The sequence below is a fragment of the Anser anser genome (genome assembly GCF_964211835.1).
Source record: "Anser anser genome assembly, chromosome: 4".
NCBI lineage: Eukaryota > Metazoa > Chordata > Aves > Anseriformes > Anatidae > Anser > Anser anser.
The window spans coordinates 55228119-55248360 of record NC_139724.1 but is presented as its reverse complement, the minus strand read 5'-3'; the positions used below and the strand labels follow the sequence as shown (position 1 = coordinate 55248360).

The window sequence follows — 20242 nt, the reverse complement described above, 5'->3', positions numbered from 1 at the left end:
TGGTCCTAAGGTGAGAAGTTTCTCTTCTCAAAACTGAAAGAACTTCAGAGTGTAATTTACCTGTAAGTTACTAATTCCACAATGAACTAGTTACATCCAGAGGAAAACAGTCATCAGAATGTGTGCACTGTTTGTGTGCAGGCCTCCTCTTTGCTTGTAGGAGATTTTCGGTGGATGTTCTGCAGGTTATGAACTGTAGAAAACATGCTTCCAGTTTTCCATTAAAATGAATACTTTTTGCCTTTTTGTTTTGTTTCAGCAGAATCTTTACAGTTTGCGTTTTAAAAGAGTATGCGTATGCCACCTGTGTTTGCAAGAGTCAGAAATGTTCCCAGGAACGTCAAACAAACAAAGCATAGGTTTCTGACTTACAGGCTCAAGTTACAGAATACAAACTGGCAAGATCTCAGGATAAACCCATTCACACAACCTGAGACGCTGAACTTCCAACACGTCATACAAGAACTATGTACATGACAATTTTTCCTTTTGCAGTGCCTTGACTTTTACACCCACCCACCCACCCAGGTATATGTCAGTATGTTCTAAAAGTCTTGATGCCACCTTAAGACAGCTCAGCCACAGCTGAACTAGACTTCCAGGAAGCAGTCTCCAGTGGAGTTCAATCCCAAATGGGCTGTGAGTGAAGTCAAAGCACATGTATGGGGCTGACATTACGGATATGCAATTAGAGAATGTAATATATGTATTTTTAAAAACTCCTCCTGTTTGGCTGTGTATTATATTTTTTGGATATTAGAAACAAACTCAGGAAGTGAATTATAGCAAGCCTGAATTTAACTCATAAATCTGTTCTGCTTGAAACAGCAGACTGAGAACTTATTGCATCCCGGGGTAGAAAACCCTGCTCAGATAACTTCTGAGGTTCACGTGTTAATTTGGGTCTTCGTGCCCGTGAGTGCATTCACATATGTGAGCTCAGCCCTGGGTTGCAGTGGTATCTGAACTTACCATGTTCCAAATGAAGTTGTGTTGCTCTCCTCCTCCAGTGCTTCCATGGCAGGCAGATGTTTGAACCACAGGGTAAGATCGCTAGAGTGAAGAGTCTGGCTGTCCTGCCCATCCTTCCAGCTGTCTGCAGTTCTTTTCTGGGATACCAGAATTCCCTGTTAATACTGGTAATGCTCAGGAGGGAGGAAACAGCAGAATCAGCCCTTGATTATTTTATTGTAATGTCATTAATCTATTTCAATAGGGTACCACAATCCCAGTAGTATTTTGGGCTTTATTCCTGAGAAAGTGCACACATTTCCTTAATTTTACCTACCCCAGGAGTCTTATGGCTGCCAATTCTAGGATATCTCTGCGGTAAGAAATGGTTAAAGAGACCCGCAGGGAGCGAATCCCTCTTGCCCGTGGGGATGGGTGGTTTTGGGAGAGCTGATTCAGCTGCTGAGGCTCCATTGTTCTTGCGGAGGAGCGGAAGCGCAGTCAGCACATGTGGCAGAAATGTGCAGCCGTGCCTTCCAGTAACGTATCCTGAGCCCTTTGAAGCAATCCGCCTTTGTCAAAACCACAGAAGATCAATAAGGGCGAGTCCTGTTGCTGTATTTTATGTCTCCGGCTTGTGTGTTGTATTTCACAAATGATTTCCAGCGTGTTTTTAGGAGTCAGACAGAACTGGCTTGGAACAGCTACACGCGGAGCGCCGTCTGTAAGGAAACCAGGGGCTGCAAGCTCCTGAATGAGAAGTTAACTCAACAGGGGGAAAAGTGGGTTTTCAGATTGGTAGAGACACTGCCTGAATCCTGGTTTTGAAGATGCTTTATTGCCGTTTTGTGGCTTTGCTGTTATTGAAAGACAGTGTGGCTTAGCCAAAACTATAGAAAATCGGACCAAAGAGCCCAGATCATTGACTGCGATGCGCTTCGAAGGTGAGAAGCCCTGAGAAGAGGGTAGGAGGGGAAAGTGTAAGAAGCATTAAGTGAAAAGTGTGTGTGAGGGAGCACTGCTGCTGAAACTTTCCGCTCTCAGGACAGAAGAAGGAATGTAATCAACAGCACAACACGGCAAGCGCAGAACTGCAGATAGCTTTATAAAAACGCGGGTCTGTAGGCATCATACAAAATCACCCTGCGAGCAAATCACAATACTAGGAGGTTTCCAGGGGCATTCCGGCTTCCGCACGGCACAGGAAATTTCTAGGGCAGGACTGTGCTGCAGCCTGCAGCCCAAGGAAGGGCTGGTGATGGGAAGAGGTGCGGGGCGTGAGCCGGGTCAGGCTGCTTGGCGAGCTTTTTAGGTTCCTGCAGTGGGTCGGAGGGAACCTGCTGTGGATCTCGCCCCAGGTGTTGCACAGGAGGCCGCTGCTATGAGGGCGACGCTGCAGAAATTGAAGCTGCTTCAGCTCGACTCTGGAAAAGAGCAGGACAACATGGTACTCGTTTCTTCTTTTTGTTTTATCTGTGTTTAAGGTGCGTGAGGATATAGTAGCAACTCGGTCTGTGTTTTTGGCGGGGGCAGGATTGGGTCCTTTTCAGACAAATAGCTTTTGCACCCGCACGCTCTTCGTGTGCAATTTGCAGTAGCCCTGGGGATGGTGAGTAAGTTCTGGCCCCTGCACCTACTGAGGTGTAAACCTGGCCTGATAGTCTGTCGTCTTCAGCAAAACAAGAATATTATCATTTTATGAGGGGAAAAAAATTGTTAATACTTAATTGGTAGTTGGAATAAAACCTTTTTCCTTCTGTTTATAGTGAACTGGATGTTGCTTTAGAGTATCTCAACTCCAGTAAAATTTCAGTACACTCTGTGTACTGCCTATGGGGGACTGCTGTAGGATCTAGTTAGGAGAAATCAATGTAATCTTCGCATATATCAGTGCTGTTAGATTTGTTATTAGTTTGCTATGGAGAACTGAGAAGACTGGCTACTTATCAGGCCCTTCATGCTGTGGCATTCAATATGCTTTCCTAGTCTGCTACCATTGCAACTGAAGTGCGCAAAGTAACATGGCCAGGACAGTGGGGCTATTTTCATGTTTATGATTAATTATGGGAGCAGAGAGCTAGGCTATAACTCTGTAAGCATGTGTTATAAGTATGCATAAAGTATGCATTAAAAATTGTTCATATTGAAACTCATTACTGGACATCTGTAATAGAATGAAGTGCAGATGGGCATCTTAACTAACATGGATCCCATTTAGTAGGCATTTGTAGGAATGCATCACCCATAGCGCGTGGAGTAGATAAGTTTTATGACTGGTTAAAAGAAATCAAAACACAGTTAAGATGTCACTTTCTGTTCATAGTCTGTTTTTCCTCAACACTTTCTAGACATCTTCTATTGCTTAACTTGTCCATTATTGGAAGTAGCAGCATGTAGTATTTCCATGTGGTTTTTTTCCAGTGTGAGGTAGTGCCTCTGCACAAAGGAAACGAGACATTTTCAAACGAAGTGTCCGTCTTCCCATCCGAGTAACTTGGTTTAACTATTTAACTTTCAAGCCCAAGGAACACTTTAAGAGCAACCTTTTAGTTGCATTTCAGAAAAGACTTCTGAAACTTTTAGAGGCTTTTTTTCACCAGTGATTGCTGTGAGGAAGCAAGGGGAGGCTGGAGGAGAAGGGTGCAAAATCCTTCCATAGCCATTTATCAGGGGATGATGATCCTTGTTTAATTGTCACAACCTTCACATTTCACTGCCAGGGGTGGGGTGGGTGTTAAAATAAGCAGTCTTGCATCACTCATATTTTAGGGTTTATCCAGTTATGTCCATGTGTGTGCGGTTTTGCATTGTCCCTGTGGCTGCTGCTGCTCTCTCCCCAGAGCTTTCTCAGCATCTTGAAGAGCTCAGCTAGTTGTCCCTCCGCCTGGTCACACTGAGAAGAACAAGAAATACTGGCCTCCAGGGAGAAAAACGGGAAGTTTCTAACTGTTTCAGACATGGTCAGGATCTCACTGATGATCTTGAGGGCTCCACCTCTGTCTTTGTCACCACTTGTTGGCAGCATCCCCATTTGTTTTGAGCTCTGTTCTCTGGTCCTGCAATTTGCCAGTTTGCCCTACCTGTGTTCTACTCTTCCAGTTTCACAGATGCTAGAAAACCGTCTGTCCCAAAACAGAATAGATGCTTGGAACCTCTGATGCTTCTGTGTGCAGAGCTTCCCCTGTTGTTTGCTTGCCACGTTGTCCTTTTGGTTTTCTTGCCTCCAGCCATTCAAATTGAAGTGATATCTCTGCAGGTCTGCCTGGACTTACCTTCAGATTCAGGCTGTGGGTTTTTTTGCTCATTTAGAGAGATCTAATCACTTGGTCACAGTTGGCTCATTCAGCAGTGCACATTTGATCTTGGTCAAACGCAAACATATAATCATGCTTTAGCTGAATTAGTCAGAAACCAAGGCAGAGTTCCTGACAGCTTCAAGCTCTTTTTTTTTTCTTTTTCCTGTGAAGACAAAAAATACTCAATCCAGCATAAGGTTTGCAAATCCAAAGTTTACTCATCAGTGGTTTTGAAAGTATTTGAAGTGGCAGGATGATTTCAGCCCAGATGAGTATTATGCATCAGATGGCATCAGTAGTCATGAATGGGTACTAGGACCCTAAAGCTGGATTGTGTTTATTGTTACACTGATTGTGTGTAGCCTTGGTCTCTTTCTTTTTCTATATATTTTTATCCCAGCAGGTATCTCTGTACCTGAATATGCCCAGAGAAGCTGTGGATGCCCCATCCCTGGAAGCGTTCAAGGCCAGGCTGGATGGGGCTTTCAGCAATCTGGTCTAGTGGGAGGTGTCCCTGCCCATGGCAGGAGTAGGAGCTAGGTGGTCTTTAAGGTCCCTTCCGACCCAAACCATTCTGTGATTCTATGATATCTTGGATACCTTTGGTATCCCTCGTGTTTGTTGGTCAGATCCTATACATCTAAAAGTGTCCCTTTGTCAGCTTCTCCTCCTGTATCCAGCTTCAGGTGCTGAGGGTAAAACTACTTTTTTTCTGGGTTTAGATTCTCTATACTATTCATCCTTTTCAGAAGAGGAGCCCTGTACAGGATGATGGCAGCATTTTCCCCAGTCCCTTGTTTGAAGAAAGACTTTCAAAGCCTTTCTGCTCTTAACTTTCTGAATCAAATACTAAGAGATGATCCATTCCATTCTGGGTACCTGACTGGTCAGCCCAGCATCTGCTGTCACCCAGAACTGCCTTATAGTAGGGCAGAAGAGCAATTCATTTTCTCTAGATAGACCTTTTTCAAGGGAAAAACAAACAAACAAACAAACAAAACTCTTTGCCCAAAACAGATCCGTGGGGAAGAATCTTAAGATAACGTTAGCAGCTAGGAAAGACTTTAACCTTGTAACATGTCATCTCATGTTATCATCTCATACGCTCATGATCTCACTCTAGTTGATGAAACCTTGCCTGGAAGCTTTTGCCCAAGGAGGATTTCATTCTACTGTCTGCTGAGAAATGTGGCCCTTGGGTTCTTGTTCTTCTCTCCTACACGGTGCAGGATCGCTTGTCCCTTCGCAAATTCCTCCTTCCCTCGGTCCTCTTGCTGAGATCCAGGTTACCATGAGCAAAGGCTCATTTGGGAACTCTTTTGCTCTGACACGGTTGAGAGGGATGGATACTGCTGGCTGGGAAGAGGACAAATAATCTGCCATCAAGGCTGCCTTTCATTCTTGCACAGGCAATGGCAGGAAATGTTAATGCTATTTGAACCAAAGAATTTTGGCAATTACAAATTTTGTAGCTGAATGAGCAATCGTATGGAAGCTAAAACCAACAGAAGCAGCTGGAAAAGGTTCTGCTGCCCAAGGTCAGTGCCCAGGGCTCTGGCAAGGAATCGTTCCCTTCTGTCGGGCTGCTGCACAGGGAGGGGATTTCGTGTTGTCTCTGGGCACCGGCCCAGAGTCTTGTGTTTTTCTTCCTTGCTACTGGTTAGCAGATAGCCAAAATACTTCAGTCTATAATCTTAACTGACTAGCAGTGCAGAGATTACCTAAAACATTGTAATTTCCCTTTGCACTGAGTGTCTGAAAGCATAATATTAAGAAGTCAAGCCCCTTTCTTCAGAGAGAGCTGGATATCATCTTTAGCATGAACGTGCAACTCCAGGCAGCGGGCGTCTTTGCACTTTGCCTAAGGGGACACCCATTGCCAGTCCGTGGTTACCTGGCTGGTCTCGCTCTTATCTCTCTTCAGGGGGCTGACGCAGGTCTTGTTTGGTAAGGTAGGTTGGTTTTATGATTAATCTTTTGTTTTGCTCTGAGAAAAAATATTTTTTTTATAATTTAGTTAAAACAAGTAACAAAGCTCACTCTTCTTTACAGTATCTTTTCAGACACCAGCCAGTCAGGCTTGATGATCTTTGAATAGAGGAAAGTCTGTTATTTTCATTACTCTTCCCTCAGTGGATCCAGGTGAATTTTGTCTCATCTTGCATCGTATGGAGGTGGCATAAAAGTCTGGAGTTTCCTTAAACAGACACCTTTGTTTTGATATCTTGTAATCTTTTGTGTACAGCTATATTACTAGTACTGGGGATTCATATAACAAGCAGTACTCTCACAGAAGTAACTCTTTCCGTCTTTTTCTTCTGACAAAAGAGAAACCATCTAGCCCACTATGTGCAGTGGGAAGGGATGAGACAAGACTTAAGGACATCCTAATGAACAGTTAAAACTAAGTATTGAAGGATAAAAATTGTGTGTGTTTTAAAACAAAGGCCAAATAATGGATAGTGGTAATTACTGGCAGGTATATTCTTTTACTGAATTTTATCAAATACTTTGTGTAGGATAGATGTGAACAGGGAAAGAAGAGGTAAATGGAGTTTATAACAGGTAACGTGAATAGAGGGGATCATCCAAGAAAAGAAGGGCTACAAAAAACATCCATGGAAAAAGTTTCAGAGAGAAAAGCTTCAAAAGGGAATGGGGGTCTGCTATAGAACTACCACCACCGTTAAAACAAAAGCAGCAGGAGAGGCCAGCTCTCAAGTGATTACGGTTGTGGCTGTAATCTTAATGCAGTTTCTTGTGAGACTTTGCTCAGTGGTGACATAGTGTGAAGACTCTTAAAAAATATTTACAGCCATTAAACCTAAAGAAAGCTAAAATCAGAGGAGAGCAAGTCAGAAAATGTTATTCTTTTGAGTTAAAAGGTTGATTATATCAACCGTTCTTCTTTATATCTCCCCCTCTCCCCCCATTCTTATCTCCAACTGGTTTCTTTTAATGCAGAGAGCTTTGTTTGAGGAGAAATAATGAGGGTGGTATTTGTGTATATGTAAATTTATGAAGGACATCTGTAAAACTGAAAGATCCTTTTTCTGACGATGTAAGCTTTCAGTTGTGGCTTTGAAGCATTTTAACTGCTGCTATTTTAAAAACAGCCACAAATATCTTGCTAATATTTTCCATGATAACATGGAACAGTTCACAGGAATGAGGGTTTTGTCTCTTTTTTTTTAAGATCATATGCTTAGATAAGATAGTGTCAAGTGCTACTTACTGTTTATGCGATACAGATGTCATTCCCGGGCCCTGAATTTTTCCATTTACCCAAAATGGATATATAGTATTCTTGGAGAGACAGTTATTTGCACAAGCCAAACTTAAAATAGAAAAATACAGAGGTTCTTTTTTTAGGAAGTTGAACATCCTGAAAAATGAATGCAGTTATTGTTCCTACTACATCGCTTTTTTGTAAGGTGAGCAAAACAGTGACCTTTTCATTTACACTGAAGAATTCCATGCATTACCAAACATTTTTACATCTGAGCACTTAAACCTCACTGCCAGCTATTTCTCAAATGCTCATGAGTGTACCCACTCCTTCCTTCAAGGCTGGCAAATATCACCTCCATTTAACAGATAAACTAAAACAGAGCGAGTGGTGAAACAGCTTGCCTGAAAATGATGTTAACAGAAGCTGGAATTCCTTCACTGTTACTCTATCTCCTAATTCAGTGTCTTCACCACCAGACCTCCCAGCCCTATAGCATGTAGAAGATTTGAGAGCGAACATAAAAATCATACGGACGTCACTATAACAACTGCATGCAGCAGGTTTAGAAGCTGAGTAGCATGAAGTAACGCACTGAGGACGCTTTTTGAGCCGGTGACAGTCAGGGCTAGAAGCCAGGTCTCCTGACTGACATCAGCATTTAACAGAGACTCAGAGGATATGTGTGTATTGTTAGCTGGAAACTGCGGAAGGGTGCCAGTCAGGAAGGGGGAGCTGGAAAAGCTCCTAAGCAGGCAGGGTCTCCTCAGAGAAAGGGGCAGAAATAATCATTTAGACATGTTTTTGTTCACGTTCAGTGTTAGAGAGACGCAGCTCTAAGGCTACCACCACATAGTAAATATAATGTGCTGCTCATAGTTTTACAGTATGCTGTGGCATTGTTCTTGCCTGAAATAAAAGTAGACCAAGTTTGCATACTTAAAAGCTAAGTACTTCTAGGTTTCTTGTAAGGTGCCTAATTTAAAGCCCTGAGAACAGATTTTCTTTATTCATGTATGTGATCTGTACATCATGAGCAGTAGCAGCAGGAAAGTCTGTCCCCTCTATCATGCCAGTAAACCTTTAGATACCACCACCAGAGTGAGTGTTGGTCATACTTGGTCATTATTGGGTTTATGGGTAAAGAAAGTCCATGCATTCAAATGGCTCACTGCCACTATCGTAATGACAAGATAAACCAATGGCCGTGCTTGTGAATCGCTTCTACTTTCACCTGTAGAGCTATTAGAAAAATGGATCTCTGTTCTCCTTTTATGAAAATATGAAATGTATTTGTTATGACTTTAATTATAGAAGCTGTAGCATAGGTTTTAAGTTAATTAAAAACAAGCTCCAGGAAGGCTTTGGGCTATCCAGTCATGAGAAGGTAACTGTAAATGAACTGCGTGTCATTTAATCAGCTCGTATTGGTTAGTATTTTGTGGCTCCTTGGCAAATGTTGCTCAGGAAAAGGTGTCTACAGGATTTCAAACTTCCACATCAGATGTCTTCCTCTGACTGTGTGTCTTTGAGCAAGCCACCTAAACTGGTCAAGCCTTATGTTAATTCTACAGGTGGGTAAACTAGTATTTAGGTTGAAGACTCAACTAGAGAGTCCTAATATCCAAGGGAAGCAGATTTCTCCAGTCCTACCACCACCAGCCCAGCTTGGCCAAGGAGCTGCTGTGTAAGACCAGGGCTGGACATGCACTGCTCTGCACTAGCTCTTGCAGCCACCACCATCAGATACTTTCAGTCTTAGGCTATCAGCAATATGCTGTTCCTGACCAGAGGCATTACTTCTCACGGACTCATTCCTTCATGCCATGTGTGCTAGCCACCTACCCTGGGTAATTCTTAATATTCTGGGTCAGTGATCTGATTTGGTTTTATGGTTTGTTTGTCTGGTGTTCCTCAGGAGGTGGGTGGAAGCATCGTGCTTGGTATTGCAAAGACGCAGGCATGACCTGTGCAGAACTGCTTTTGTGTTGCAAGGAGCTGGGCAGTCCCCTCAGCCCACTTAGGCACACTATCACATGCCAGTGCTGTGATGCTCGCCAAATCAGTGACAATCTGAGAAACGGTGCTTGTCATTCAGTCTTAGTGTAATCTCTTAAAAATGCACTCTATCTAATTCAGTGCTGCTGAACTGGCACCGTAACCTGGAGGCAATAAGCTGTCTTGCTCACTTTGTAAAAAAACAGGGCATGCAAGGCTGGGGGCAGGGGAGAAGGGGCCGAAACTGCCCATTTTCTGCCTCAGTGAGCTGCAAGGGTGGCTCTGCTTCTCCCCAGCCTGCGTGCTGAAGTATCGCTCTTTTGCTTCGATTGATGCCCAGTGACTTGGACGAGTGGGACGGTGTCAGATCTGAACTGGGAGACGACTCCATCAGCCCGAGGCCTGCAAATGCTGGCACGTGCAGGACGCTCTCCGGGTGGTTTGGCTGGCTAGATGAAAGCGGCTTTGGGCAAAGCGGAGAGCTGAATTTGGCACTTCACTGTCGCACTTTGAGCAGCTGAACTGTACTGGGAAGAAGCGCAGGGCAAAGCACTGTGCTTTTCTGTAGGGATTTTGCAAACCTAGTTCTTCGCTTTGTCTCTATGAGGTGATGGAAAATAAAGGGCCTTTTTTGTTGGCTGAAGCGGAGCATTTCCTGTGAAATCCAAGCCTCTTTTCCTCCAGTTCTGTTCGGTTTTCCCCCTCCCTGTCACTGGGGCAGGTCCCCTCCCTTCACCCCCTCAGCTTTCAATTCCCTCCCTGCCGCCTTACCCCTGCAGGCAGAGCCACTCGTGCTCCACCTGAAGTGCCACCAGCTGCCTGACTGGAAACTTACCACCCCACGGTGGCTTTCAAAGGGGAAGACAGTAAAAGAATCATGCGAACTTTAGGCATGACTCCGATGCTGCCGTGCTCCCAGGAGGGGTTTTGGGGCCGAGGCCCGTGACCACAGTTTGTCAGGGCGAGTTACCTGGGGGGGGGCCAGCCCGGCCGGAGCGGGCTGAGGGCTGGAGCCCCGGAGGAGGCGGAGCGCGGCGGGGGCGGGCGCGGCCCCCGGCCCGGCCTCCGGCCCTTCCCTTCCTCCCTTCCCTTTCCCTCGCCTCCTTCTCTTCCCTTCCCGGCCTTTCCCTTCCCTTCCCGCCCCGGCGAGCGCTGTCGGAGGGCGGCTGGGGCCGCTCCCGGCCGGCGCATGAGGAGGCGGCGGGGAGCCGTGAGGGGCGCTCGGCGGCCGCCGCCGCGCCGGAGCCCGTAGGGATGTCCCCGCTCTTCGGCTGGGTGGCCAAGGTGAGCCCGGGGGTGGCCGGGGTCCGGCCGGAGAGCCGGGAGGGGCTCGGAGCGGGCACCGCAGGAAAGTTGGAAAACGGGGTTAAAAGCGAAGCCCCGGTTGTGCTGCGGGGCTGTAGGGGGGGGAAAGGTGCGAGTGAAAGTGCTGGTGTGCAGCGCTCGTGGGTGCTCCGGGCACATCTAACAGCGCTCCTGCTGCTTGCGTCCGACTCTTTGCGAAGTTTTTCTTGGCATATGTGGAATTTATAGAGGGTGGTAGGGTAGTTTATGATGTGAGACTTACTTGAGTATGCCAGTGTATGGGACCGGCTGGCTCTTGCACCTGTGTGTCAAAGGCTACAGCAGTGTCCTCCACCGTGCCTGTGAAGCTACGCAAGGCAGCGGAGGTGGTTTAAGAAAATCTAGAATGTAGTTTAGAGATGATGCTTCAAAAACGTGTTGGTTTTCTTGTTCATTTCCCCCCCCCCCCCCACATAAACACAATGTAACAGTTGTGAATGGAAAGTGACCTGTGTATGAGATTCCGTGCGGAGGCACAACGGAAAGCGCAGAAGAGGGCAAGCGGATGAGGCCTAGCCGTGTGACAGGCAAGAAGTAGGGGCTCCTTTGAGGAATTAACCTGAAAAATAAGACCGTATCTTGAAGTTAAACTAATGGGTGGTCTAGTCCGTTAGGCAGACCCATAAAACCTGGTTCTCTCTCTGTTTTGCCAGGTGTAAATGGCCATTTGCTTAACCATTGTAATGCATCCCTCTTCCCAGATCTGTAAGAGGTGGTGGGGAGGGAGAGCTTGGTGGGTGACTGTGTCACCCCCGTTCAGGTTCTCAGCTAGAAGGATTTGCTCTGATCTGCCCTAAAAAGGAGGCTTCTTGGCCTGAAAAGTAGCCATGCCCTGAAAAGTAGAAGTGTATGCTTTCCTCTTTGTACCTGGTTTCTTAATCTGTTTAAGTAGCTACCGAGTGGGGCCTTTTCTTTTATTTTTTATTTATTTATTTTAAAGTAGTTCCTTCTGCCATCACTGTGGCTCTGTCTCGCCAGTGGTGCAAGGCCTGATCTGCCGTGCATTTACCTGAGGAAACGATCCCGTGCCGGCTGCCACAAGCACACCAATCTCATCTACAGGTGGCTGCTGTCAAAAATGAGCGACTCTGTTGGGTAAATACTGCAGGACGGAGCCGCGGGGTAGCCCATTTACCCCGCTCATTGTGAGTTTCCCGGCTGGACAAAGCCGCTAGTCAGAGAGGAGCGAGTCTTGGAAGCGGCACAAGGCAGAGCCTGTGGTGTGCAGACTTGGCTGCGCTTCTGGGGGGAGTAACAGGAGCTCCTGCAGAAACGCGCTCCTGGCTTCACTCGAAGAAGTGTTTTCTGGGGTTTCAAAGCCAGTTATTACAGCGCTGTTTCCTTGCAAGTGTTTAGCGTTAGTCTTTTAATGGCAGCTAATCACCAGCCCTAGCTTGGGAGGGAGAGCAAAGCGGTGTACTTAGAAAATGAGGCTTGTTAACAGAGGAAGCCATCCAGCCTGCCAAAATCTGATCAGTAAAACATAGAAAATACTGCTGGATGCTTTCAACACAACGGCAAGCCTTGCCGGATTTTATAAGATGGTGGCCCCTTCCAGAACAGGGAATGACCTGAGGGTGTGTTTGGGGGAACTGTCCCCCCTCGAAACAAAGCTGGGCGGCTGTTACTTAAAAAGAAAAAATGATTCACTCACCCAGGAACCTAAGTGCTTAGTGTCCCTGTGCAAGCCCTCAGACCTGTAGATACTTACAGGTGAAGTAATTTACTCCCATGTGCTATAAAATTGATCCCCGTTGTTTGTATAAGTGTTACCTTTTAACATGTATTTACTGATATTTTACATGCTGTTTTACCTTGCTCGTCTCCCATCTCCACACAGACTCCTCAGGGGTGAGTTTTGTCATGTTGGTATTGCCCACACTGGCAGTGTGGGTGCTGGCTAAACCACTGAGTGATGGTGTGGTAGATAGTGAACTCTTAAGCACTGACTTACTGTAGTCTATTAAAATGATTTAAATGAAAGAGAATAGTTATGCCTGCTGTTCCTGCATGGTTTTATACAAAATCAGACAACTGACTTCAGGGAAATACTTGACTAAGCACCTTAAAACATAGCTTGTTCAAAGTGTAAGCTAACTTTGGTCAGCTGTAGGTAGACAATAGTCACTTTAATAACCAAAGATACTTCAATCTTTATATTCGGTTTAGTTCACTGCAATAACTGCTATAAAACGTAAATAATTTTGAAGTCAAAACCCCAAAACTTTCCATCTGCAAATAAAAAATATATGGAAATGTGGGGTTTAGCAATTTATGGTGTACTTGCATACCATTAATTCATCAAAAAGAGATAATAGTACAGAGATAGTTGCTAAGAGCTTTTTTATTTGGTTTAATTGTATTTAATACAGCTTTAGTTTAAGTAAGAAAAAAAAGAACTTTAGCATTAGTTATCTACAATTCCGGCTTCATTTTATAATGCAAATTTCTATTCATAATCTACCTGACAGAGTCACAATTAAGAAATGATCACTGAAGAAATAAAGACTTGGCATAATAAATTGTATAGAAAGAGAATTTGAGTAAATGCGTTCTCAGCTAGTTAAGCAATTTATGCATAGTGTCTTTCTAGTTACAAAGAAGTGCTGTATATTATATAAAAGCTGTGTTTAGCTTCAGCTCATTTTGCCTACAGGATTATAAACCAACAAGGTACAATTAAGTAAACTAATATAAAATGCAAAGCAAGGTTGGTTACGTGATCTGAATCAAGGTTTTTTCTACAATGATTTTGGTGGCGTGGATCGATCAACCCCTGTTGGCTGTCTCTGCAGCTCCATCCCCTTCCAGCCTGCAGGACGGCAGGTCTCCCACCGTCCCCGAGAGGGAACGGGCTGCAGCAGGGCTTCACTGCAGCCCCAAGTACTTTCGAGAATGGGCCACCAGGCTGGCAAAAAAAGCACGCCGGCATTGCAGGATGGGTTTGCCACGCAGCTGTCCCCTTCTGGTTTGGCTAAATCTTGCACCTTTGACTGACAAGCTGATCGCTTGGATTTCTTCTGTACCAAAGAATGGCTTCTGGAATATGTTCACAATAGATGCTCTCAAACTCCCAATAGCAAAGCAAGAAGTAGTTTTCTCAAGGACTGCTGAGGCAGAATCACCTGGGATCTTTCTTCAGTGTAGGAAGCGCACAAAGCATTAGGAAAGAAAACTTACACGCTGCTCAGGGCAGCAGTGCTTGGATACCTGGCTAGCATTACTCAAGTAAGATAATAAGACTGGAAATGCAACTTATTTTTCTTGGAATCCTCAGATAATTCAATATGCTGTGGTGGAAGTGATTTTGCGCATGTTTTGCCATTCTTTCTATTATTTTCTAAATAACCGAGTGCCTAATAGACCTCTGGAGGAGAATGCGTGGGAGTAACCATCTACTTCTTAGCTTAGGTCAGGAGCTGCAAATGCAGTTCATTTGCCTTCTGGAAGAGAATGAGAAGGAATGAGAGACTGAAAATCAGGAAGTGCAAGAAATCCCTCCCCTTCCTTTTTTCCTTTTTATTCTGAAAGGCCTATCTTGTCTCTTTTCCTGGTCTGTTTTAGGGTATATCCTACTCGCATGTGGGTGTGTTTTGTTATAACTGTACTGACTTGTCTCTTTATTCCCCACTGCTCCTAGTCAAGTCGAGGACCTGTGGGCATCTTTAATCCCTCAGTGAATGACTTGTGTTTTAGCCAAATGGATCAGGATTTGGTCTCATAAGGAGCCCTGATAACTGGTCATTTTAACACTATCTAAAGCTTGGTAAACTTTGAAGTTTATTAAGCCTTAGTTTTAAGTCCATCTTACTTGTAAGATGGTAAATTAGTTGGGGAGATGAATCAATGGTGTTTGTATCCTTTGGTGTATGCCCTTGTTTTTGCTAGTGCAGTTACCCCGTTTCTAAATAAATTCAGACACTTGTACGCTGAATCATGGATCAGGGAGTTAATTGTGAATTAGTGTCAAGGAAGATTTGGGGATGAGCGGGGAAGAAACGCTCAAATGCTGCAGTTTCTCATGTAGAAGAAACTTCCCCGAAGCCTTTAACGTGGTGTGTAGAGCCAGAGGGACAGACCCTCACTTGTCTCCCGTGCCAGATGCCTGCGACACAGAAAAGAGAAACTTGAGATTTCTGCAGGAGCTGCATTTCTGTGCCCGAGTTCACAGTGCCCTTGCCAGAGACTACAGGACTGCTGCTTGGTGTATTTCTCCAGGTCAGATTTTTTTTGGAGGGGGGGAAATGTTGTCACCGACCGACAGCGTTCACATGAGTACCAATCCTCGCCAAAGGCTGAGCGTTTCGCAGGCACGCCGCTTTCTGTATGCCAGTCACTCCCTGCCTTGCCCGCGGGTCCCGGCGATGACTGAGGAACACACGCTCAGCATCCCAATGAAGCGGGTCCCGCGGTGACGCCGCTCCCTTACTCAGCAGTTACACAGCTCTCTTTGGAGCTGCTCCGCTTCTGTGCTCCCTCTTTCCATTTCTTTCTCTGGACACGGTCTGAACTACACCTGCTTCGCTTACACGTCCCCGGTTCCCTGGGAGAAGCGCAGGATGCAGGCAGGCTCACACTGCTTTTACGGGGCTCTGCGATGCTGTATGGCAGCATCCTCTGCCTCCGTAAGGTGCACGAAGGGTACTTAGGAAGGAGCAGGTCTCTCTAGAGTGAAATTCCTGGTCATGTAGATTTCAGCTCACAAAGGCTTTTCTATTGAATCATTTATGCCTTTCTGAATTAATTTCTTATGAGCATCTACTTTCAGGTTCATGTCGACCTTCAGATTTCTTAATAAGCTAAGGCTGATGAGGCTGCTTAGCTTGCTGTTTTACACAGGTCCTGCCCTCCGCAATTCAAACCAGAACTTTTAGACTCCAACTGAAAGTTGTTTGCTTTTCTTCGCTGGAAAGCTCCCTGGCAATCGGAGCTATTAGCTGTCTTCACGTGGTAAACATGTTTTGGGCCAAACCAATAGCAAAAATACCGGTAGGTCCTGCAGGATCAGGGACGGTTCCTGGTCCCATCAGAGACTGAGAGTGCAACTAAGTTTGGGGGTTTTCTATATGTATATGTGGCATGGCAGTTTATGTTTGGTTTACACGTGATGATCTAAAATACTGCCTGAAATCATAGCCTGCTTTCTTGGAAGGCTGATGTAATGAAACAGTCTCTAGGTGCAATAGAAGTGTTTCTGAGAACGTGAAAGCAGCAGTTTGACTCTGGGTTCCCCAAACAGAAATATCCGTAAGGGAAAAGTTGGGCAAAACACCACGTTGTTCAGAGATCAGCTCACGGAGCTGCAGGACAGTCCCAGTTCGCACGGCTTTCCAGTAGCCAGCATGGATGCGAGGAATGGGGCCCATCTCAGGTATTGTTGGCATGTTGACCTTTGGCTGCTGCTGCGTGAGAATCTCAGGCCTCAAGAAGTTCTCCAGAGTTTCTGGGGTTTAGACTACTTCTTTAGTCTGTCACAAAGTGGAGCACTGTGGAGAGAGACTGTAAAAGCATGCATCTCCTTCCGTCCTCAGGGCAGCGTGCACATGAGCCTGTGTGCGTGGATGGTGCCGTTCAAAAAAAAAAAAAAAATTACATGAATCTTGGCTGAAATACCTGGAAGCTTCTCCCCAGTTTAAAAGTTGTTGGCTTTGGACATGGGAATGCTTTTCTTAGTGCCTTTTACAGCATCACCACAGGATTTTTTTTTTTTCCAGGAGGGATCTTTGATATGCAGTAACCAAACAGGATTTTCAGGTACAGATACCTTGAGAAACTGCAGGTCTCAGGAGAACAGACATAGTTATACGGGCACACTCCTGACTACTGCAAATGGGAAAGATGAGCTAAATGAAGCAGCCCTCCCCCTTTTTTGTGTTTCTTTTTTTTTTTTTTGAGTGTGTGTATGTGTGTGTTTATTTCCAGGAGCTCTGTAACCAGATGTCTTACTCTTCCTAGATCCAATAACAGTTGCCTCTCTACATTTACAGGACCCTTGGCCTGGTGCTATAGTGCCAAAGAGGTGAGCTCACTGAAGCTGTTGTCATGGAAATTTGGATGGCTAGCACTTTTCTCTAAATGTTTCATGCTGTTTTTGTTTCTTCGGACTTTTTTATAGCTTCCAATCTCCCTACAGGCAAGCCACGGAAAAGGAGATTTGGTAGAAGTGCTTTGGAGTTTTAGGCGATGGTGTGCAAGGAGTCTGTCTTTAAAACTCTGTCAGTAGTTACCCAGCACCTGAACCAAAAATCCATGCTGGAATTTTGGAATGAGGATAAATCCCAGTGGAGCACAGCCTGTAGGATTTAGCATTTTGTGGCAGCGACTGACATTTTCACTTGGTGTATAGCTGGGGGAGGCTGACTTGTGTGGACTTCAGAAACATTTTTATTTGAAAACACAGTTTAGGGAGCTCATGCTACATTTAGTGGGTGAATCACAGAGTCATATACAAAACTATCTATTGTAGGCTGTTATAATTCAGGCAGCATTTTGTCAGTTTGGTGTTTTTGAAGATTCGATAACGCTTTCACACATGTTTAAAAGAATCAACACAGAAGAGCCCAGTCCATGTGAGTATTAGGTGGGGCTGAAATACCAGCAGTCCCCAGTGCTGACATCATGCTTTGGGGAAAGAAAGACGCATACATGGAGGCTTTCCTTAAAATCTTGTCTTCTTTCCCTTACTGCTTTCCTTCAGCTATTCTCACAGAGCATCGCCCTTGCATCCCCCCTCCAGCTTTTTGTGGGGACCCTCAAAGTCTGTGACGTCTGTTTTAGAAACGTTGAATACTCACCACTCCCTTTTGGATTTCCTCTGTAAGTATTTAAATATAGAATACTTTGGAAATACTGTGAAGGTCAGAATTCCCTTGCTGTGAAAGGGGTGTAACCGGTGAGTTGTCCAGCTTAGCTGAAGTTCAGTGCTCGGTAGTCGTCCACCTGCCTTACCGTTTTCTAATGGAACCCAGCTGTAACTTGCGGTGAGGAGAGGAAAACGAACAAAAAAGGAATAATGGAAAATTTACTCTTGGAAGAAACTGGGTAGGTTTAAAATAGCAGTCTCATAACCCTGAAAAGAGAACAGGATCTGAATTTGTGTGCATCGTTACAGTTTGTGGCTCAGTAAAGTATGATGCAGATCAGATTTGGTATTTATACAATACTAATGCAAATAAGTAGCAGGAGCTCCTGAAATGCTTATGGTGATGGGCCAGCATATATTGTTGAACATCTTTGTTTGCACTCTTGCCAGTACATCTTTTGTATTGATTATGGTTCTCCCTGATCTTGCACTGTCAGGTGGACACTTGGTTTGGAAAGGCACCTTGGTAGGTCTGTGTGGTGACTTCTGGTTATCTCGGTTCCCATCAGCGCAGCTAGCTTGCTCGGACTACAGTGATGGAAGAGCATCATTGATTCTCAAGATATTTGCTAAAATATTCTATTTTCAAACAAATGAGTTGGGTGCTGTGGTGTGTCTTTTCCACACTGTGGTTTTTCTTTTTTTTTTTCCTGCATTGCTTTCTGACACAGAAACAAGGAGACTCACAGTAACTAATTTCCCTGAATTTCGTCTCTTGCTGTTTATTCATTGCATAATTACTTACTGCATAAATAGTATTTCCAAACTCCTGTCAAGCATCATGTAGGACTGGATGCTGGTTCGGTGTTGTTAGGGCAGCTATCTGAAGAGACCAGATGATGCACCTGCCTGCAGCTTCAGAGGATTGTTGATGATACTGTGTAATGGCTAATGGAGAAAGAACAGGAGGATGGATTTCAGCTGTTACGCTTCAATTATTGGAGCCTTCCTAGATGAGTGCTGCTTCTGAGCTCGTTCAGCAGTGCCTGCATGGGCCAGGCAATAGTGCTGAACTGAGATGATCGAAAGAAAGTTGTTGGCACAGGCTGCAGGTCTAGAGCTCTGTCCTTGTAGGGCTGTAGTGAGTTTGGTATGGGACATCGACATTCTTGTTGGAGTTCTATGCAGCGGGGAGAACCATTTTCATGATCTGGAGGCATTGCTAAAATTCCTTCTGGCTTCTTTTCTAGGGTGACACCTTGGCTTGTCCTTGGGGTGGCTTTCAGGAGTGATCCCTTAGCTGCATTTGTCCTGGTGGTGCCTTTTATCCATGTTTTGGCAACTCTCATCTGTGCAGGACAGAATGTGCAGCTTTATCTAAAAAGGACAGTGACATCTGTGTTTTGTCTTGGGTCATGCAAATTCACTTCTGACTGTCAACACAGGGAGCAGGCTTGGCTGCCCTGCAGCAGTTAAAAGAGACCAGCCAGTGGAGATGTCAGCCTCTAAATGAAGAAATGAGGTCTGATTAACCACCAGAAGCACAGGCAAGTGACAGTAGGTGTGAAGTAGTGCGGTGTGGGGTGGTCTGCCAGACTTGGGATGCTTGGTTTTAGCTGTGTTCCTACGACCCATGATGGCATTTGCAGTGAAATGCTGTCTTGCAGACAGTCTGTAATTAAACAGCACACTTTCCATGCTGATCATCTTCCTCTGAATAAATCATTAAATATCTTCTTCAGACATCTAGCATCCCATCTCTTTTTTTTCCTTGCTTCACTTTTCTAGCCTACTTACATACTTGATATGGACATAATAGGCTTTTTACAGTGACTTTCAAAGGTACTTCAGGTAAGAGTTTATGGAACAAGTACGCTACAGCAAAGACACGTTTTTCCAAGCTTTTTTTCCCCAAGATTTTTGTCAAATCTGGATATGAGATGGAAAACAGGTTACAGAAAAGTTTTCACCTACTTTAAAAGATACAGCTGTCTTAAAATTTTAACAGGAGGGAAGAAGCAGGCTCTAATTTGCCTTTTATCAGCAGGAATTGGAAGCACTTGCTTTTTAGGACAATGATCCTTGACTCTTGTGAGGAAAAATTGGCAAATGCCCCTAATGTGATCTGGCTATATCTTAATGGAGGGGACGTTGAGTAAACAGTTTGCTCTTCCCATTACTTTCCTAAGGATGTTCTGGAGTTACAGGAAGCTATCACAGCGATCTTGGGCAGCAGTGTGCTTTGGAGTGTCCTTGATAACAGTTTAGAAACTATTTTCAGGAGAGTTAGAACCACGACCTATCCTGTTGCAGCTAAATTTCTTAAAAAAAAAAAAAAAGCTGAATTATTTTCATTCAAATTACATAATAAATGCTTTAGTTCGAATGCCTCTAATGAATAATGGGAGGTCAGTGAGCTTTCTATGAGTTGTTTCAAAAATCAAAGTACAGCTTAATTCTGTAGGTTGTTAACAATTTTTCTGTATGTTCTCTAAATAATAAGGGTCTTGATACGAGCTGTGGGTTACACTCAGGTGTATGTTTGTATTGTTCTTCCTCCTCTTCCATTACACTGAATGCACTGTGCCTTAGGAATGCCTGGTAAAAATCAGCAGCATTACC

General features: G+C 44.7%; 1 protein-coding gene across 11 annotated transcripts in view; it reads left to right on the top strand.

The window, feature by feature from the left end:
- TBC1D1 (TBC1 domain family member 1) overlaps window positions 1–20242 on the top strand; it is a 114845-nt gene that overhangs the window by 22923 nt on the left and 71680 nt on the right. Inside the window, exons 1-3 of one of the 11 annotated variants that reach the window (XM_083835693.1) lie at window positions 11309–11352; window positions 14846–15036; window positions 16806–16837. The exons of 6 other annotated variants lie outside the window; for them this stretch is intronic. In XM_083835693.1, the coding sequence (XP_083691819.1) occupies window positions 11324–11352; window positions 14846–15036; window positions 16806–16837 (252 nt within the window). In that variant the 5' untranslated portion in view covers window positions 11309–11323. Of the gene's footprint in view, window positions 1–1626; window positions 2399–10353; window positions 10759–11308; window positions 11353–14845; window positions 15037–16805; window positions 16838–20242 lie in introns of those variants that run through there. 4 more of the 11 variants (XM_083835696.1, XM_083835686.1, XM_083835697.1 and 1 more) reach the window with 4 other exon arrangements.